The sequence below is a fragment of the Thunnus thynnus genome, chromosome 2, assembly GCF_963924715.1.
Source record: "Thunnus thynnus chromosome 2, fThuThy2.1, whole genome shotgun sequence".
NCBI classification, from domain to species: domain Eukaryota; kingdom Metazoa; phylum Chordata; class Actinopteri; order Scombriformes; family Scombridae; genus Thunnus; species Thunnus thynnus.
In genome coordinates, this window is record NC_089518.1 from 14,208,451 (window position 1) to 14,230,612 (window position 22,162).

At 40.9% G+C, this 22,162-nt stretch overlaps 1 protein-coding gene and 2 long non-coding RNA genes across 4 annotated transcripts in view; 2 read left to right on the forward strand and 1 right to left on the reverse strand.

The window, feature by feature from the left end:
* The first annotated feature begins 3,476 nt into the window (after nucleotides 1-3,476).
* LOC137193519 (uncharacterized) lies at nucleotides 3,477-10,325 on the forward strand. The gene is made up of 3 exons (XR_010930840.1): nucleotides 3,477-5,243; nucleotides 7,469-7,513; nucleotides 10,235-10,325. It is a non-coding gene; the product is annotated as an uncharacterized lncRNA (long non-coding RNA).
* The window catches only part of si:dkeyp-14d3.1 (transmembrane protein 132C), a 118,822-nt gene continuing 103,767 nt past the window's right edge, over nucleotides 7,108-22,162 (reverse strand). The window contains exons 6-9 of the mRNA XM_067604699.1: nucleotides 17,931-18,139; nucleotides 13,349-13,622; nucleotides 10,217-10,408; nucleotides 7,108-8,712 (exon numbers count right to left, since the gene is read on the reverse strand). Coding sequence (XP_067460800.1) covers nucleotides 7,543-8,712; nucleotides 10,217-10,408; nucleotides 13,349-13,622; nucleotides 17,931-18,139 — 1,845 coding nt within the window. The 3' untranslated portion in view covers nucleotides 7,108-7,542. The remainder of the gene's footprint in view (nucleotides 8,713-10,216; nucleotides 10,409-13,348; nucleotides 13,623-17,930; nucleotides 18,140-22,162) is intronic.
* Nucleotides 10,340-11,832, forward strand: LOC137193509 (uncharacterized). 2 transcript variants are annotated; one of them, XR_010930839.1, is made up of 3 exons: nucleotides 10,340-10,415; nucleotides 10,649-10,896; nucleotides 11,013-11,832. It is a non-coding gene; the product is annotated as an uncharacterized lncRNA (long non-coding RNA). The 2 variants fall into 2 exon arrangements; XR_010930838.1 differs by having other exon boundaries at nucleotides 10,649-11,832.

A 22,162-nucleotide genomic window follows, 5' to 3' on the forward strand; every position in this document is an offset into this window, starting at 1 on the left:
TTGTTTGTCAGCTGCTCTTGTTTGTTAGTGCTGGAGTTCACTGCTCCGCTCCACTAACATTATCGTGTTTTTCCATTATTTTAGCGGTAGTCACGCTGAGCCATGACTTGAGTCGAGCTGGCATGCTGTGAGTGTTTTTCCATTACACAGCACGGTTATAAAGTAAGTTGTTTACCTGTTGGAGGTGAGCTGGTCATCTGCAGCTCTTCATCATACATCATCATCACTGTGGCTGTTTCTGCTTGTACTATTCTTCCCTGCATTATTTCTAACTGATCCACTGAACAAAGAGCTCCAAGTATCTCCAAATCTTGTTGCGTAGAACTGTTTGTATTAAAGAATAGCGCCGCTAACGAAGCTCCGCTAATTTAAAAGCTTTAATATGTAGCAGTAAAAGCACGAAATATTTTCATCAGCAGTAACTGTACACGACAGACCTGGCTGCCCCTCGCTAGGCTTCCTGAACCTGGCCAGTCAGCACAGAGTGGGCTCATCAGGAGAGGGGCCTTAAAGAGTCAGGAGATAAAACAGCCTGTTTCAGACAGAGGCTGAACTGAGGGGATGATTAAAGGGCCAGTATAAGATAAATAAGGAGTTTTTTGAACTATGAATCATGTAAAGATATTCCAATAGAGCCCCAGAATATAAATGTAGAGCTGGAAATGAACAAGATATGTCCTCTTTAAGTTCATTTTGGAATTATATTCTTCATATATATTTTTTATTATATTCTTTTCATATTGCTACAGAACTGGTATATGTTTTGTGGTTATATTTGTGGCCATTAAAGTATATTAAAATGAGAATTGGGATTTTGGGTCACTTCCAGTCATTGTGTTAATGGCTTTCAAAGCCAGCTCAGATGTCTGTCACATCACTTTAACTGCTGTCACATAGCAAAGTGGTTGTAAAAAGGATTATGCTTATTATGCTTATTTATCAGATTTTCTTTCAGGCCAGCACTGCTTTGTCACAGGACTTGTAGTCACCCACTCTTGAACTGATTGATGCATTTGTCAGAAAAAAGAGAGGTGCTGGGTGTTAAAATTCAAAACTGCTGACCAGATAATCACAGATATATTGACTGGACTTAAGAGTTACATGTATAAATGTTAAAATAGTAGCCTACTATTCTACACATACACTGTATATCTAAAAGTTTACTGCTGTGTTCACATATATTACTGATGTAAACGAACATTTTACAGCATCAGAAAGCATTATTAACTTAGAGTGATAGCGTGTTCTAGTCCTGTATTTTGAGTTTAGGCAATGGGGCGACCATGTTGTTTATATCTGAATCACAGATTATGCCTTTAAAGCCTGCCGCGATGCTTTCATGATCGAGGTTAGGGTTTGTTGGCCCTAAGGCAAACTTAAAATGGAGTGCCTAAATTATTTATATTACAAAAAGCACACCCTGTGGTGGGCTGTTGGGGAAAAGGTTGCAAACGCAGAGGTGTAAACCCTCATCTCGCATTCCCAATGGGACAGCAGCATATTTCTTCTCAGTTTCATCAGACACAGATTGAAATCAACACGTCATCACAGATCATTTTTTAATGCTGAGGCCTCAAAGCCATAAGGCTCGGAGAGGGCCGTTTCCTCTTTAATTTGGTCCGAGAGCCTACATAGCTGTGACTGAGCAGACAGCTTGATGTTTGAAACCAACACAATGCCTCCAGGTCATAATTCTACTGTGGCGGCTTGTTTCTCATGTTGAGAGGAATTCCTGACACATTGAAGTGGTTATGGAGGCAGAATTGAAAGGCAATAACACTAAAAAATATGGTTTTAGCACTGGCCTCCCAATATTTTAAGATGATTTATTGGCCAGGATTTAAGCAAACAACAGTGGTGTAGAGAAAGCCCCTCCTGAATACAGTTATACCTTTTATGTACCTTCTGAAGTTCTGATTTAACCTTTTTGTCTCCCAATCACTTTCCAACAACTGTTCACGAAGTCTCAGAAATGTTGCTAAAAGGATATACAAGTGAAAGAATACCAAGATTGAATGTGTACAGTATCAACATGTGTAATGTGAAATTAAGATTTTGTTTTTGAATTTACCTGATGTCTCTGTCCACCATATTAATTGGACAGAGATACAATTTTCCATGCTCTATGTGACTTTGTCTACATCTTCTCTAAATGACTTTTTGGGGTCATGTGGGGCATAGTCTACACGATGTTAAGCTGCTTTTAATTGTATTACGCACTCTTACCTGTGTAATGAGAGACCGTCAGATGCTCCCGAAGATGTTCTTCCAGTAATTGGAGGATTAGGACGTATCATCGCATGTTAATTAAGATAAGCTAATGCAGACACAATGTTTAAGAAAACGGCCAAGCAGACACACCGCCTATCTCTAAGCACTAATCATCCGCGTTTACATAGAACTAATTATCTTATCTGAGCTGTCTTTGTTGGTCGACATCCTGGAGCCTTTTCTGTGCAAGATTCCAAATGGGACAGCGATGAACAAGAGAGAAGTTGTTTAACTCAGGGTTGATCTGTTTACGAACATGCTGTCCCCAAGTGAAGTCATGCTGTGGATGTGAGCTATGGAAAAGAAAACGTATGTAGAGCCTCACACAATCTCCTGTTCCGGAAAATGAGCTAGTCTTGTCGCTTGAAAGAGTGCTGTCTGTGGGGTTGAGCACAACGGCGGGTTAAGGATGTTCATTCAGATAGATGATCTGTGAAATAAGCAACCATAAAATGCTTTAACAGCGTACATCCATTTGGATTTACGGCATCAACCTTGGTTATTATGTGCAGGCCCTGTGGTTTAAAGCATCTTATTTGTGCAGAATGGGGCTTGACTCCCATAAAACAGTACATGTATCAAGATAAATCTTTCTCACCCACTTTGAGAAATACCATTTGTGCCAGGTGTATCTTGGTAGCCCTCTGACCTTCTGTTGTTTTCAACAAGCAGAAAAATGCCCCAGCTTGTCTCAGAGCGCTGGGTGATATGTTGCTCCCTGTGCACTGTGCCCCACTGGTCCTCCTGGGCCGATATATCTAAATGACATGGTTGGGTACTCACCTCATGCTGCTGAAGGGCTTCGCTAGCTACTGTAGTTGTTTATTGCCTTTGGGTTTTGAGTCATGGCTGATATATCTTTTTAGTGCATATGTTTATACTGTAGTGTGCGTGTGTGTGTGTATGTGTTTATATCAGCTGTAAGGATCCACCTGTAGGACACCTCCACATAGCCCATATAAGTTAAAGAGTTAACAGCCATTTTGTCTTTGCTATAGACCTCCATTGTTGTCCAAAAACACATAAATGAGCCACATTGTAGCACTGGGTGACATGTTCCTTCATTACCATGAACATAGGCACTGAGTCAGTCCCACATACACTGTCCTGCTGCTGCCATAAAAAAATACTAACTAAAGCACCAAATGTGTTCAAATCCTCAGAGCTGAAAATGCCCCAACAAATACATTACAGTGTCCAGCTGTTTTAAGATATGAATAAGGAAACTACACTTATCTTTTACGAAACACTTTTAAAGACTATTTGTTCAAAATCTATCCATGGGTTTTGTTGACTACAGAATCAAGCCAGCCTTATTCTAAAGCAGTGGTTCCACATTTTGCAAAATACGCTTATTCACTTAGTTGACATGGTCAGTGCTATTGTCTCTGTCTGTCCGTTAAATATGGCGCTACAGCCAGCAGCCGATTAACTTAGGTTAATATAAAGACTGGAAACAGCTAGCCAGGCTCTGTCCAAAGGTAACTAAAGCTGCCTATAAGCACCTCTACAGCTTACTAATTAAGATGTTATATCTTGTTTGTTAAATCCGTATCCGTAATCAATCATCTTGCACTCTGGGAGACAGTGATCACCATTTTCACCACTGTTAGTCTTTTTTTGTCATTTTAGAGAGAAAATAATCGACAGATTAATCAATTAAATTAATCATTAATTGCAGCCCTACTGGTAGGTGGATATTTTTCTAATTTTCAGCAGAGCTAGACTAGCTGTTTCCCCCTGTTCTCAGTCTTTTTTCTGAGCTAGCTAACCAGCTGCTGTAGCTTCATATTTAACAGACACATATGAACGTGCTGTATTGATCTTCTCGTCTAACTACTGGCAAAAGAGTCAATAAGCCATGGATGTATTAATAAGTGCTCTCCCCAAAATGTGGAACCATTCCTTTAAGGTTAAAATGAGGTTAAGGTTGGGGCAAGGGGCTACTGTAGGCTGTAAAGTAGTAAATAGAGCCCTTACAAAGATAGTGAGACAAGTTATTGTGTGTGTGTGAACATTTGTGTGTGTGTTTGTGTACTCTACTGTTTGTCTTCCCACTGTGGCGCACTGGTCAGGTGGGAGACTTTGTTTACAAGACACAGATTTGGCACAAGGGTTTTGTTTATGAACAATGTTGTCATTGGTTCCCTGCGGCTCCATCTGTAAAAATTGGTCAGACCGGAATGACAAGCTGACCTTGTCAGCTGCTCCTTCGTTCCTCTGCTACAGTGTGTTTAGTAGCTGTGAAACTACTGTGAACTGATTTAAAAATGAATTCAAAGGAAGCAACATAAATCAAGCAGCGAATAATCATTTGGAAATTGCAAATACAGACCCGGCACATTAGGACCACAGGGAGCACAGCCAACCATTAGTGAGAGTTTGTTGGTCTCACATCATCAATTTAATTAAAAATCCATTTAAGATGGAGGCCTGGGGAAGGTTTTTTTTCTTTTCTTTCAGGGAAGTCAAGACTTCAAGGCCAACAAAAATAAGTGTTGAGTTTCCATCTTCCAAGAATGGAAGTGAATACAATCATTAAAATCTCCAGTGCCACGTCCCAGCAGGTGTGAACATGCGTCTAAAACCAGAGCCCAAGGGGGCAGAGACGGTGGGTCTTTAATGGGCTGGTGTTCTGTTCCAACATGAGGAAGCTGAAGCCAACAACGATGGTCATGGAAAGAAAGTCACAGTGGTGTTTTAATTGAACAGGGCCCCCCATCAATCATGCCCCTTGTGGCTGACAGTTAAATCCTCCCAGACCTACAGCGGCTCTCCTCACCCTTCACAGTCCACAGGCTGAGCACAGCAGCAGCCACGGTCCCAGTGCACAGCACATGCTGCACATGGATCCCGCTTCAATCCCCTGCAGCCACCGATAGAGCCACAGAAGCAGGAAATTCACATAGGAGACGGTATTGCATCGCAGGAAAAAAAGGAAATCAGGACAGACAAGAAACAGAGACAAAGAGGTGAGTTTTCTGTGTGTGTGTGTGTGTGTGAAAGTGAATGTGAGTGTGAGTGTGTGTGCATGCAAGTATCTGAAAGCAATTCCAACAGCTCATTTTCACAGACACTTTTAAAGTAAAATGGCTATTCTTTGAAACTCAGTTTCTTAAAAATAAAAAAAAATAAAACACCAGAAAATATTTGTTCCTCTCATGTTTGTACGGTAAATATGGCGCTAAATCCTGTCTCTGTATAAAGGTAACAAAATTCACCTACCAGAACTGCTCATTGATTAACACATTATATCTTGAGACTTCAGGAAGTTTTTGAGCCCAGCTAAGATATAGCATATAACCCACAGTAAAACACAATGTAACATTTTGACACTTTGTTTTTTGTACAGTTTAGACAAATGAGATAGCAAGTGTTCATGTAAGCTTTAGAGGTGCTCGCAAGTGGATTTTGTCACCTTTGGACAGAGCTAGGCTAGCTGTTACCCTCTATTTCTAGTCTGTGTGCTAAGCTAAGCTAACAAACATGAGAGTGGTATCAATCTTCCTCTAACTCTCAGCAAATACGTGTATTCCCCAAAATCTTGAACCATTCCTTTACCTATCTTTAACCCTCATATGGCTTGTCATCTTTCTATTAGTACCTCATTTATTGATTTTTTTGTTTTTAATTCAATGTTCTGGCTCAGCATGTAGTGGATCAATAGCAGCACCATAGAAGCATAAAAAGGAGTCAGTCAACAAGCTGCTTGAACTAATTAAATAAAAGTAGAAAAGCCACTAAACTTAAATACAGGTGTCTAGACGTTCAATGCTGACATGACCAAGCCGATCTAAACGGCATTCCTAATTACACCCAAGGTAGTGCTACCATTTGCTGAAGTATCTTTCATCTCCCCTCTTCCAAGCTAATATTGTGAGCGTTACTGATTAACAATCTGATCCACACTGCAGCAACAGTTAACATAATGTGAACATTTCTCTGCTTGATGGAAAATAATAACACAAAAACACAATCAGCCAACACCACTGTGATGATAATAATGTTCACCGAGCAAAATGCAATTTTTCAGCCGACTGCCTTTGTTTAGGAAGTTTTCAGAGATGATTATTATTTGTGCAATTATCTGAATAATAAAAGATCCATTTCCAAAAAGAAAACATTTCCCACCTTGCCTGTAATTATCCCCCTTTGTATCCACATGCTCCCCGAGAGATGGCGAGCACATTACATCCCAGTTAGTCCATCAGTATGCTCTCCTGGAGGCTATGGGACAGAGGTTAATGAGACCTTAATTGGCATTTTCTTCAAAGCTCACAAAACTGTAAACTGGGGGGTGGCAGAGGAAATGTCACATTACCATGTTGTTCAGGCATTTAGTTTAAAAGCCCTTCCATACACTACAGTAGTTGCCATGTAAGGACCATATTCTAATAAATGAGATGAGAGTATTAATGGCCACTGGTTTCTTCCACTGGTCATCATTAAAGGGGTATTGTCATGTGTTTAATTAGCTCACCTTGCTCATTCCTCAGTTAACTTTAACAAAGCGGCACAATTCTCCCTTAGGATATGAGAAATGAATGGCCTTATGATGCTGCGGTCAATAAAAGCTGATACACGCTCTTGACATTGTTGTGTATTCCTTAAATGTTATGAAAATACAATATACAGAGCAATACAATATGTAGGAGACTGTTCAGTATATACATAACAGGTCCTCTGCCGTGTTAAGGAGGATGAGAATGAACCGGGAAGTTGTGCCTTTTTTTCCCCAACTACATGCAGGAGTTTCTCTTGGCTTGCTTCGGCCTTTCCAGAACTCTTCCAAAGAGTGAGGATGTGGCATAAGAAATTAATATCCAAAATGTTACAAAACTTCCAAAACCATTTAATGTGCACAAACATTTGGAACATCTATCTACTCATGTTACTGTTGGTTTTAAAATTTACATGTCGTCTGGATATCACAGGTCATAGTTACTGCTGATCAGTTCAGGGATCATTACTTGATTCTATCTAAACCCTGTAATAATAAAATGATGATAAAAAGGTAATCATCTGATAAACAAATGAAACGAAAAGAACCACCTGATGTCCTCATTCATTGACATATTTTTCATTAGTGATTCACCATCAGTCACTTGTGGCACTGTGACAGTCCTCTTGAATTTTGTGACCCTTTGGCAGTTTGGGGTGATTCTGAAGTAAATGTCTTTCTCTTTCACCGACCTAGGGTCAAGTTTATATCCAGACCCACTTTCCTCTGAAAGGCATAAGGGTGAGTTTGTTACAAGTGCACACAGTATATTATGCCACCTCTTTTAAAGCACTGTCATTTAATCTTTCCATGTAATTGCGCAACTCCTTGGAGTCTCCCATCTCTACGTCTTGGCACACCCACTTAATGTCCTGGCTGTGGCTTCCAGTCAGTGTGTTCACAGTGGGGTAGCTATTGTCTGAGGGGATGGTGGTGAATGTGGTGAACTTGACTCGCTTCCTCTTGGTGGTGGGTGAGTCTCCTTTGCTTTCCTTGGTTATGCAGCTTGTGTCTGCCGCCCGGTGCACTTGGCCCTGCACGTTCTTCTGGGCTGAGCCTCCGTTCAGCAAGTGGCTGCCTTCCTCGAGCCCGCTGCTCGAGTCCATCATGGAGGTTTGTTCCTCCTGCTGGGGTGACAAGCTGATTTGGCTCTCTAGCAGCTCTGCCTCATTCCCCAGCCACACCCAGTCGTGGGCATGGTTCATGTTCTCTTGGCCCTCAATGGAGAACTCCTTGTGGCGGTATTTGAGGGTATAGGAAATGCAGTTTATGAGGAACACCAGGATAGCGAGGCAGAAGACCCCCAGCAGGGCGTACATGCCGATCTCCAGGTCTGTGAGTCCACGAGCAGTCTGAATGAGGTCGTCGTCCATGTTGCGGCCACGGGGAAGGTCCACTTGGGCAGGAAAGTCGGCAAAGTCGATTGGTATGTTCTGGCTACCATCGTCTGAAAGTTTATCCCCATTGGGTCTGCGCATTATTGCACTTCTAGTGGTGGTGGCCCTCCTCAACACCCCGTCCTCCATGTCGGAGATGGAGCTGCCATAGTAGTGGGTGTCAAGGTTGGTCCTGTCCTGGGAGGGGGATAGCCTACCCCTGTTCTCCACATCCTCTCCATCGGGGCCGTAATCGCTGCTCCCTCCCCTTGAGCTGTCACTATAACCAAACTTCACCCTGATGTTACAGTTCCCTGCTGCCAGGATGCTGCGGCGCTTGAACTTCTGGCAGATCTCGCAAACAGTCATCTCCACTCTGACCAGCAAGCCTTGGCCCTCCGCCTCCGTCACAATGACAGGCCATTTCCACGAGGGGTCCTGCTGCACTGTCACTATATCCTCGTCCAGGGAGGTGGCTGTCAGGACAAAAAAGTCGGGATTGTACAGGTCTAGAGGAGCTACAGAGCCGTCGCTGAACTGTAGCCAGGCGCTGATCAAAGCCTCCTGCGAAAATACACACACACAAAACAAAATGTAAGAAGAGAGAGTAAGAATAAGAGAAAATAAATAGTAAGGGACACAAAGACAAGCAATTGAACTTATAGTATAAAAATACTGCATCTAGCCTCATTTAGCAGAAACAGACTGTAACGGATAATTTTGTTTTCAGTGTATTAGCTCTGAGATTATTATGAAAGGCTTCTTTGCTGGGTAGTTAGAGCATCAACCAGATGTTCAGGTACTCTCAGGTAATCCTCTTTCCTGATGTCACTGGCTGTTACTTTCAGGATGATAGTGAATTAGTAAAAATGATACTGATTGTTTGCATTCAATGTCTATTTTGTCAATGCACCACAGAGACTTACAGTATATCGGAGCTTTCGAATGGTGGGACGTAAGTTGAATACAAGCTCACTAATTCACATGGTTTCACTAACTCAGCAGCTATTCTCTCTAAGCTAAGGAGGATACAGATTAAAAAGATAGGCAGAAAAGATCAAACAATAACACTAAACATTGTTCATGTGACTGAGGATTTGCCATACATGGGCATCTTAAGGCCTGCTCCTACTGCAGTTTCACAATTTGCCTTTTTTTGTCGCCGAAGGACAAATCCCCAGAGGCGTACAAGTAGATCCCCACGGTGGTCTGTCCATGTGGTCTTTCCTAATTACTGACTCCAGAGGACTTAGAGTGCAGTGCTGCCTGCTTATCTTCACACTTTGCATGTGGAGATAGGGCAGATAAATGGCCGTCCCCTCTTTTCTCAGTTGGAGGAGAGTGAAGAGTAACGCAAAGGAGCAGTTTGGAGAACGAGTGACAGGGCTTGATAGGCAGATCAAAGAGGCCACAACGAGGGTAGCTACAGCAAATGAGAAAGGGAGGCAAAATATGATAGGAGGGCCAAGTTTGGGCTGTAAGTCAAATTTTGGTACAGAAGCTGTGGTGTTGCTTTTACATGCTCTGAGATTAAGCTCCCGTTTCTATTAGCTGCCCAAGGAAACACATTCTGTCACACTCTGGCTTTCAAGCCTTGGAGTTAAGAGGGTTAGGGATGGTGTGGAACAAACAAATAGACACATGTACATGAGCACATGCACACTCACGGCTCTCTTTGATTGTAAAATTGCTCATTCAAGGGCCCTGTTAGTGTGAAATGGAATCTGGAAGTAAGTCTTTTGTTTTGGAAAGCACAATAATCAGGGCTGCAGAATGCACATTTTTGGCTTCAGTAGATATATAAAATTCTGTCTTTTATCAAACTGCAATCAAATCAATGAAGAATAATTTAACAGACTAATGCTTTGAGGCAATAATTAATGGTGTTAAATGAATAGACATCACTCTGTCTTAATCAAACCTAGCTAAATAGTGTTTGTAAATAATTGGTGGTGTGGTTTTATTCTATTTTCATATAACTGTGATGGCATAGTGAGAGATGAGCAATAAAATAAGGCTCACTTCACACTTTATTTCAGGTCTATTATATATATTACAGTGTCCCGACCTGTTTTGGGCTCTGCAGAACCTCCTGTGTGGTTGTGGTAGCCAGGATGGCTCTGTTGCTTCCTGGACTGAGCTGGAGACTCATGGAGAGGCCCGTGACCAGCTGGACCCCCAACTCTGTGATGGTCACTTTGTCATCCACCACTGTGATAGTCTTCTCTGCCAGGATTGAGTCTGACAAAGGAGACAACACCTAGGAGGTGCAAAAGACAGGGAAGGAAACACATTTCAGATTACAAGTGCAATACTAAAGGAATTTTAAAAGGAAAAGATGATGAATTAAATTTGCTTGCACTAATTTAGTTTCAAATTTTATGATTGTTGAACAATAATCTGTGACATTCTGGTAAGATAAATTACAGATGCAACTCTGTATAAAAGTGTCTCAGTCTATTCTATAGCTTTTATAAAAGCTTTTCATTTCCTGCTCTAGACACCCCAGGTTGGAGAGGTCTTTCCCAGGAGAAATCAGCAACGAAAGCAACTAAAGCTGAACAGAGAAAGGAGCACTACCTATAGAAACTCAAACTTCATCAACAGAAAAGCTGAAAGCAGTAATAAGTCACCACTGGTCACACCGCTTGATTGACAAGTGAAGTGGAATGCAAAAACATCACATCAATGAGCACTTAGCAGTGAAGATGTCACAGACTTGAAAAAGCAGATTACCACAAGTTATAGGTGATTTAAGAAAATGTCTTTGCAAGTGTTTCATCTAACATAAAAGGCTCACAAGCCCCTGCGCAATATGCAAAACGATACACAAAACCTACTTTTTATTTTATCCGTTTTCTCAGGCTGTGTAGATCAAACAACAGCTCTACTTGGCTGCCATCCAACCCCCATATCTCCTGTAGGTAAGAATCCATTCCCTTTGATTAATACTGGTAATCCAGAGGAGAAGCACACTTTAACCCCAAAACAGAGGCAGGAAGTCATACTGTGTTTATGATGAATGCCATCCAAAGTACAGAGTGACTTTATGCATATCCTTATAAAGGTCTCCTCATGCATCAGTCTGCATCGTGCGTGGCACAGGTAGTCACAGCCGTCAGACCTTTGCACTTGTCATGTTTTCCGGTTTTTGCTTGTTTCATCAAAGCTTGGGTTTTTTTTGCGAATGTGAAGACACGTCTGCACACAGACAGATGAGTCCTCAGATGCCAGGGAACGGATCCCACTCACACAGATGTCATTAGGAGACTGATATTCATCCAGTTAGCCTAAAGAGCCCAACAAACAAAAGGCAGAGGGGAAGAACCCACTCACTGTCGCCAGCTGCTGAGAGCCCACAATACAGGCTGTGACACACCAGCAAGCACCTGCCTGTACTAGACAAAAGGAGGTACTAGTCGAACCGTAGCATCGACAGCGGCATCTGTTATTGTCCCTGGAATACATAATATGTTCATGTTCCTACCGTGTATTATTCACCTTTCACAGGTTTGTTCTAGCATGCATTTATGTTAACAAAAAGATGCACAACAGTGAAGTTCAGAATTGTGTACTACATGGTGATTTTATTTATGCAAGACAATATATGGTTTCAATATTCAAGTAATTGAAATGTTTCCAATTTGATGATATTATAACAGTAATAAAATCATTACCACAATAGTTTTGAGTAACTAGAGTAATTACACAAAACAGACCTTTGCCAAGATCATTGGCAACCTCCACTGCCCTCTGCACTGCATTTTACATTGTGTGTCATCAGATTTGGGGGGAAATATGCAGGATAACTTTGCAACACCAGAGCGGAAGCAGGCACTGATCTTCTGGCACAAACATGACTAAAGCATTAAAAGATTCTCATGATGGCAGATGGTGGAATGAGTGAATGCATATTCATTGTTATGAAGAGCTGTTTCCAGATCCTTCTCCATGTTTTTACAAAGCACTGGCGGGGGAAGGAAGAAGGACAAGTAGCTAAGACCATCACTGAGACGGGGAACAACAGGATTCATGGGAAATAAAGTTAATTTGGGAAGCACTGGAACAAGTAGCACCCACATGTGAAGAGCCACTATAACTCAATTGAACATTCAGATTACTTAACAAATGCACTGGCATTGGACAAAGGCTACCAACTATTGTCTTTTTTTTTACACCTGCCTCTTGAAGAAAGAATAGTTCTGGTTTACTGCAACTGGTTTTTGTGGTTTCTACCATCGTTAGTAATACCACTTTACTCACCAAGTAGTTGCTGAGATTGTGAATATAACAACATCACTACAATGAAGTTCAACGGAGCAAAAATACAAGAGGTCAGACAAACAGACAAACAAGTCAATCTAAAGCACTGATGTCTGTAATAGTAACACATTGCACAGGAAAACAAGTACAATGGGTCAAAGTTGAATAAGGAACAATGTGCAGTTTGAGTAATAATTTTACATCTGACTTTTGTTTTCTCTGTGAAATAATTTTGACTAACCTGCATTTATTTGTAAGATCTGTCAAACTGACTGACTGCTCTTTCTTTGTGTTACCTTCTTATGTGTGATTTTGCCAAGTTCCTGGCTCACTAATAGAAATGATTGTCAAAAGTATGAAAGCAAGATCCAAGTTATAATCAATTGGAATTATCCTTTAATAATGCTTTCACATTTTTAAATGTTACACATCAGGGGCCATATTCACAAAACATCTTAAAGCTAAAGGTAGCTCCTGAGTGGCTGAGTTAGGAAAATCTCCTCAGTCAGTCCTAACTTTAAGACTCCTACGTTTTTATTTTTCAAAACATTTCAGCACTAAAAACAGCTGCTCAGTCTGTGAGAAGTCTAGAGGACTCCTACTGTAAGTCACTAAGACAGCTTCTGCAGTCTATCGATTCATCAATATAATTTAATTTGTTCCTTGCTCCATTGATTAATGTTTTATTCCACATTCACTGACACAGTCTGATCAACTGTCAGCCAGTCATTGTAGACATAGTGAGTAAGTAAGTCATCCATAGCAACAGGATCAACCCTGCCCCTTCTGTCAGCTTAGGAGTTCCTTCAGTTCCTCAGTAAAAGTTGTGAGAAGGTCTGAAGAGGAAACTCTTAGCAAGGAACTTTTAGCACCAAAGATACTTGTGAATAAGGCCCCAGATCCTTTAAGTAGCGCCCCATTAAAGCACATGGCCTACCTGGATAGTGGTCATTCCCATGTCAAGTCCCACCAGTATCTTTCTGTCCAGCAGCTGTGCAATCTGTGGGTCTTCTACCTTCAAGAAATCCCACACCAGCTCTGTGATGTCCACCTGCCAATCAGTGCCCAACATGAAGCTTGTCTGGCCTCGAGGATCAGGTGACTCGGCTACAAAATGGGTCAGGACTCTGACCATGGCGTGCTGGTACTGCAGAGTGCAGCTTCGTCCACGTCTGTCTTCGTCATCCTCGTCCTCGCTGTCCCGTGTGGACCTGGCGATTACAAAAGAAGACTGAGAGTCTGCAGCCATTATGGCGGCTTTCTGGGACTGTACTCGCACACATGTTCACAACGCCAATGCTAACATGATCAATGGTTGTTGAGACAGTTAACTCAAACCCACAAATAGCAAGTTACTGTGGAAAGTAAAGGGCCTTATTGCATGTGCTTTATGGTTATAGCTACAGTATAGTCTAAATATGACAGTCGCAAACTAAAATAATTGTGACACATACTGTATATGCTAATATAGTTAGAGATGAGAAGAAAAAAATCTGTTCCACTCTGCATTGATTTGTGGTTTGTGGTATTTTCAGCACCATTTTAACTTTAACCGATCTCTGTCAAATGTACACACACAGCAGCATAACTCATACAGGGATGTTTACCCATAAAGACTCAATGTTGTTATTAAACCACTAAGAGAGGATCAATCCAGTGTATGGCTATCATTTTTCTTCCTCAGTGTCTCTCCATGCTGGAGCACCCGGTCTGGATTGTGAATGTGCATACACCTCCTTACTGCTTTACTTAATAGCTTCCCTGATTGCTCCGTTGCAGGCAAATCTAATTTTATTACTTTAGGCAACAAATCAGCCAACAGAGGCTCAGCTCCTTCTCACCAGGAAAATTGCTTTGAGTATGACAAACTAGATTTAAATGGTTACAATATAGCTGCAATATCATTACATTTTGTCCATAAGAGTTTTTTGTATTTTGCTTCGACAAACAACTTTATAAAAACAACAGATAAAGTGTGCTGAGATGTTGAGAACGCAATGTTTGAACGGTTGATCTGGGAGAATAAATGCTCTTCAGTCTTACACTGCGGCACAGTTGGGACACTTGCAAACACAAAAGTGAATCGTCAATAAAATTACTAATCATATATTGTAGTGTACACCCACCTCTGTCTAATCACTGTCATTTGTTCTTTTGTCTCTCTTTCTGTCTCAATAACACATACACGCAAGAAGAAGTTGAGATCATGATAAAGGGGGGTTGGGGAGGAATTAGTCTTTTAAACTGTTTTTTCTTGCGATTATCCGCTCTGCTTGTCTCCTGTCTGAATCCCCTGAGAAATCCGACTGCATGCGAAACCGTGGGAATAAAGATGTTGCACGCTCTGGAGAAAAGCCGAGAGTACAGTGAGATTTGGAGTTAAGGGCTTAAAACCTTCACTGGCAGGACCAATTTCACATGCAACTGAATGTCAGCCATTCACAGAAGAAATCACTCCACTGTGGAAAATGGAGGGTCACTGTGACAAATGATTCAGCATTCAACAAGGTTCAAGAGGCCAAGTGACAACACCCACTTCAAACTGTAAATGTGTTTTGAACACTGACATCAAGTGGCTTTGAATTTCAGCTAAACTGAGGTGTCTTCCCAAATATAAATATATATTTCACTTTTTATTGTATGTTGTGATCTTAGTACTAATGCTGGCTTGCCCAAGTCCGGCAAAATACTGACTATTACCCCAAGAGAAACAAGATAATGACAGACTTTGCATGTTTGTTGCATGCTGCAAAATATAATTTTGGACCAAGTATCCATGTGGTCTGGTTTCTTATTAAGAAAAATAAATCCTTATTCAGTTTATGAACCATAGCATTGCTAAATTGAGTGTAAATGTAGTAGAAGTGGGAGCAGATCACAGAAAGGAGAAATGATCAAATATTAGTCTTGTCTCGGTTCCAGTCTTGTGATTACATACATTTTTTAACACTGGTTTACAAATGCTTAAACATTAGCTTAAAATAGCAGAACGCTTGTCTCTAAACAGGCCCTGCATGACACATTTATTGCATATTCATGAGCGCTAACTTCCCCACTTATGACTTTTACATCATTTTCACACAGAGGTAGAATACTGTGCCAAATTTACAGGCAAGGATGTTATTTGAGTTTTATTCAAGTCATTACTTTCTATTAGTTTTTTTCAAATGCATGAAACCTCACCACTGGGTTACCTTAGTCCACCACAGCTAATTAAAGGCCAATCTTTGAATTCACATAAAAAAACAAAAGAACTACCAGCTGCATAAAATATCGCCCTTGCTCAGATACATTGTTCTTTTTCCAAAACAGAATAACAAGGTTTGTGATTCATGAATTTGTGATCAAACATTAATTTTCCTTTCCTTTCATACATTTCTTTTCTCCATTTTCTCGATACTTTCTCTCCACTCATTTAAATATTATACGCAGAGGAGAAAACGTCTGTCAGTGATTCCGATCACCATCTTCTAATTATTCCAGTGACAGTAATTGAAAGTTCCTCACCGATGCTTGCTTTGGTTAACTCCTTATTGTGATTGTTTTGGGTGTAAACAGAATTTGTTTTTTGACATTCACAGTCAATAATTGACAAATGACACTGATGTTACCGGAGTATCTACTGACATATTGACTGACTCAGTGTTTAAACAGTATATTTATGGAGACACTTATACATGCAGGTATTAGTCAGATGTAATGGATTCAGGAGTAAACAAGCTGATAGTGAAGTCCAACCCTTTTAGCTCCGGTATAAATCTGCTCCGCCAGTGCTTGTGCAGCCATCTCAAAATCTAATCTAAGGTTAATCTAATAAACAAATCACACTCAGTGCCGAGAACAACCTGCTTCACAAAGCAATTTTTCTTTCCGCTTCATTCACTTTCAAGCCCAGTTCTGACTTCAGAGGAGATGCTGCATATTTAAGTGTGTGTCATGCTTATTTTTATTTTTGCATTTTATTTTCTGCTACAATAACATGACGAAGGTCATTTGGACAGAAATAGGCAGTGCTGCTTCTATATATACAGAAGCAACTCTATCTGACAACGCTTGATTGTTGTTTACTGTTTGAATCTTGCAGGGAATTCAAATACAGCTGTGTGTTTTACAGTAGAAAGAGAACACTCACGCGGCTTGTCTTAACACCGTGCACCGTGGATAAAGAAAAGAAATAAAAAATAACTGTACGATGCAAATGTATAAAACACTATAAAATAAAGCAGAAAAAGAAGCTCAATATAGGCTACATGGCTTGAAAAAAGTGTTAAAGGAGTGGTGCATGCCTGAGTGCTACGCCTACACTGAAGTTTGGTGTCTGCGAAGGCTTATCTTGTCCCTGTTTTGACAGGGCTTACGGAGGGAAGAGGTGAGGCATACAGGCAGTATCAGTCAAACACTGTGTGAGAAGTACTTCTGCAACTATCCCACTAACAGGCCTGTTGTCTCTTTATTTCTCTCTCTACCCCTCAGTGTGGCCATGACTTGCCAGCCTGGCTCATAGAGGAAGGTCCTGGCTTATGGACAGTGAACCAATGCCTGCTCTCACCAACAGGCATAGTGCTACTTTGCAAGGTCACGCCTGTTATCCCCTGATAAACACAGACAGGCCGAAGACAGAAAAAAAAACAAAGCTCTGTGCAGCTCATCAGCAGTGGTGCTGGCATCAACAATCACAACACAACTCTGCTGTCCCCGCTGATAAAGGCATACCAGCGCGCAGCTGGGAGAGCAACATTCTCGTCAAGCCATGGTATTAGTCGGATGCTGTACCTCTGTCACTCAAAATAAGAAGGGAGCAGGGATAATTAGAGTAACCACACTGGTGCGTGGGGTGAGTCCAAGTCCAAGTCCAACCTCAACACTTTTCCAGAAGTAATTACTGCAGGTAGGCTGATAGCTGCGCCACCAATTGATGGATTTCAACAATTGCAGAGTAGCACTGCACAGCGGCATTGGCAGAGGTGCTGTTAGTGATGAGGCCTCAGGGGAGAGGTCTAACCTCCAGACAGCTCTAATAATGTTCTGTCCTGCTGACGACTAAGAGGCGCAATGGCAGGCTCAGTCTTAATGGCGAGCTGTATTGCACAGGTCAGCCATTTTGTTATCAGCCTTGACCTATCAGTAGGGCTGAAGCTGGAAAGAGAAAGGTGGAGTGGTGTTCAGTCACATGTCTCATCATTATCTTATCTATGCCTGCCATGATTCAAATCGAGTACATCACCTGGAATAAAGGCTATTCATTACCCTCTTAAACCAAGCTGCTGCAAAGGTGGACAAAGTACTCTGACCATGAGTATTTATAAGAAGCAATGATAGGAGAATGTAGAAGCACACAATATTTTTTATAGGGTGAGAAAGTTAATTTCTATAGCTAATCCTAACAAATCCCGAGAAATGTACAAGAAACCAGTGAATAATCTACAGGACACCTCATAACTGAGTCTATTAAAGGGGCGATGTTTGATGTGGTCACAGACACAAAGCTCTGTAACTAACAGACCCATGCAGTACTGTACCTCTGACTGCTTGCTATGATGGGCACCCTCCACCCTTTGATCTGGCTCAGCTCTGTGTCTGACACCTCAATCTGCAGGGGGAGTCGAGGGATCCACACGTTGAGCTCCAGCTGAGCACTCAGGTATCCGTAGGTGAAGTTCACCGTCATCTTCACCTTGCCCTTCATCTCCTTGCCGTTCACAAAAACGTAGTCGCACCGGTCTGACACCTGCATAGGAGGAGAGGGAAGGTTAAGAGAGATGGCATTTAGGTTGAGCTCCCCAGACGGTTGCACCAGATGACTACACACTGAATTACACGGTGCAATACACTATACAGTGTACACTGTAGGCCAGGCCCTACAAGTTGATTATAAGTCTTTATGCTCCTGAGCTCGCCACTGATACAGCAACTTTGAACAAGATAAAAGGTACTCTATCAGCTCCACACTCAGGAAAAGAGGGAGTAGGGCAGCAAGGACATCTTTGAACCTGAGGGAAAACAGGTCATGGTCTGCCTCTTCTATTATAGTCCTGCCTATGGCTAAAAGAAGAACCAACAGATGGAACCTAGTAAGAGGAGAGCAGTTGTCTCTTGATAAAATGACCAAACTCAAAGTCATCTGTTTCATAAATTGCTTTACAAAAGGAAAGATTGGGCCAATTTTGTGCTATCGAAAGACACAATTCTTTGTAGCTCTGACTCGTTCTCTTTGAAGAAGAGAATGAGTACTTCTTTTTTTACTTGTTCCAGCATTTGATTAATGCCCAGAGTCCTCTCCCTCCCTCTCCCTTTAAAAGCCTTATGATATGGCCTTTCAAACACTACAAACACATAACATACACAAATACACAAAAATCCAAAGAGGATCTGTTCTAGACTGTGTAGACTGTATTTGTTGTTTTGGAGCCCCCCACTGGCAGTTTGCATACAGCAGTGTTAGACTTACCTCCTTTCCTGTCATGACAGGATTTTGTTATTCAGCAAGAAATGAATGGCTGTTAATGTGCATCTAACTGAGTTTGAATTGTTATCTTTTGCCATCCTCTTCACACGTTTTGTAAGACGCAATTTCTGTGAATATATTGGTTTATTAGGCATATATTATTAATAAGAGCACAATATTTGTCGATTATATCAGAAAGAAGTATCTTTGTTTGCAAATTACTCTTATTCTTGTTTGTATGGTAATATTAGTACTACGATAATGCTATTTTCAATTCATTGTATACTTACTTGGTATTACAGACATATTTACCTTTTTGTTATATTTACATTGTATCTGAAACATATTGTCAAGCGGCAAAATCCGGGGCTAAACAATGAAGCCAATGCAGAAGTGCCAAAATCTGCAGTTTTTCAAATGGCCACATGAGGCCAGCTCCAAAAGCAAGTCAATCCCCATAGACCCCCATTTTAGAACAAAGAGCTCTAAAAATGCCTAACTTTAAAGCAGAAATAAACATGTTTACAGCCTTGAAAAAAAAACGGTTTTGTCTCTATAGCTAATTTCCCCATTCATTAAAACTGTACAAGTTTGAATTTTTATATAGCTCAACCTTTTAAATTTTATTAAGGCTTAAAATTCTGCATATTTAAGGGCATTTTAAGGCCACTTTGAGTGACAGCTGCCGTCACAGACAAGTTGCTACCACGGTGACCTTGTTGGTTAGGTAATGTAAACATGGCGTAACTCCAGATTCACAGAGTAGGCATAGCCGTAGCCGTCGCTACGTCAGTGTGTTTCCGGTTAATTGTAACATTTCGGTTGCCTAAAAAAAGTCTTGTTCAGTGTTTGGATGTACTAAATGACCCTCTAAAAAGTCAGATGTTCATTTTTTCCTGGTAAGTACATTTTGTTTCAATGGTTTTAAGCCTGTTTTTCGCTGGCAAAAATTAGCCTTAGCATTAGGATTAGCACAGTTAACCATAGACTGTAAATGCACTGTGCTAACCAAGCTAGCAGCGAGCATTAGCTTCAGCTAGACCTTCTCATCCAAATATGGTCACTTATGGCTCCAAAAATCCAACATGGTAACAGTCAAAATGCAAACTTGAGACTTCAGAACGGAAGTCCGTGAACCAATGGGTGATGTCACGGTGGCTGTGTGCATTAATTTTTGCAGTCTTTGCATGCTGTTTGTGTGTTTGATTCAGTAAACCTTCAAAAACAGCCCTCCCCTTCTACTGTAGTTATTGAGTGTTTAAAGAGGACTGCATAATCATAATCAGACTGCACTTAACGCTCAGTTTCCAACAGTTTTTTCTACTTTCAGCCTGAGCTGATGTCAGGTTGTGACAGATTTCTTTATACAGTCATCTGCTCCACACAGAGCATTATTTCTAACTGATCCCTTGAACAAAGAGCTCTAAATGTCTCAATACGTTGTTGTGTCTACTGGTTTTTAGCACCGCTAATTCGGTGAGTAACACCTCATTTCCTGTAAATTCTTCACCACAAAAGTCTCCCATTATTTAGTAATTTAAAAGCTTTTAATATGAAGCGGTAAAGCAGAAATTTGGTTGGGTTTGCATTGGCAGTAACTTAACACAACTCTGATATGGCTGCCCCTCAGCAGGCTTCCAAAAAGCTGGCCAATCAGAACAGAGTGGGCTCATCAGGAGGGGGGCCTTAAATAGACAGGAGCTCAAACTGCCTGTTAAGAGACAGAGGCTGAACTGAGGGGCTGCATAAAGGGCCAGTATAAGATAAATAAGGAGTTTTTGAACAAGTGAACCACTCATAAATGTAATTAATCACTATGTCTTATGCTGCATTCACATGGATTCAGGCAGATGGTAGACAGCAAACTGGATATCATTTTAGTGGACGAGAGCAGGATGGTAAAATTAGGTGAGGTTGGCAGAGAATACCAGCAACAGTAGCAGTAGACAGAATTGCTGTCAAAAGTTAAAATATTTTAAATTTTTGCCATCCTCAGCGACAGAATTTACAACTGAATGTTACGTAGTTCCCTCACACAAGGAGAAAACATGGGTGATTTGGACAACAAGAAGCTAATAATTTTGTTGCAACAACACCCGGAATTATATGATCAGAGCTTGAAATCCTACCAAGGTTTTTGGGGAATTTTGTAAGGAATTTAATTCATGAATTAATTTTAAGTTTGCAATAGTATATTAAGAGAAAGCTGCATTTTATAGTTACATGGATTACTAGAATAATTACATAAAATAACGGACATGGAATAATTTAATTTAATATATTTTATTCCATTCTTTGTAGGCAATACGACATCACCATATCATCATGCGTGTATCGTTTTGCTGTCCTGCCATTGCGTTGGGCTGTTGGACTGTTTATTTTTCCCATGCCGTCCAGAAGATGTTGTCCGTCTGCCATCTACCATCTGCCTGAATCCATGTGAACGCAGCATTAAACAGAGATACCCTGTTTTTTTCTTTCTTGGGCACTTTGTCAATCCTATTGATCCCATCATGTAGCAGACTACCATGGCTGGAACAAGATGGAATTAGATGGTCTGGGGAAATATTTTTTTTTCTACTCCCAAGTTATTTCTCTACAGCGAGATAAAACCATAAACAGCCATTCATCATGGAGCTGTGGCAGGATATCCTCTGTGACCAGGAAGAAAACTTTGTGTGTGACAGATTCTATAGCTTTGTGCAAGCTGCCACCACTTCAACATCACCTCTAGAGTGAAGCCAGCAGGAGGCTTTTTGTGGAAATTAAACTTGGCTGGTTTTGTATAAATAAAAGCAGATATTTGCAGATTTCTGGCACTGGCTCTGCAGTGGAGTTCCTTGAAACCAGTGTTTAACTTGCAGAAAATACAATGGCGTTGCCATAAGGGAAAAATTTAATCAAATCAGTCATCAAACACCTCTTAGTTAATCCCCCTTGTTATCGTCCACATGGACATATGGTGCACCTCTTTTCAGTCCAGTATCCCCAGGAATTATGTCCATATAGAGTTTGTACCCTGCCACAGATCTGTTATTAAGGTTCACCTTATTATAAACTGTAACCATGATCTTTCTTGAACCTTAATCACGTGTTTTAGTTGCCAAACCCTAACCATACCTTAACTATAGTTTATTTGCCACAACCATGGTCTTTCCCCAACCAGTAGTGGAAAAATTACAGACCCTTGAGACAATATGGTCAACCATTAATTCTTTCAGCTCCTCTTTCACTATAACTGAAATATGAAGGATCTACCACAATTCTGTACATACCACCATTATTAATAATTTCAGTTGCCCTCTT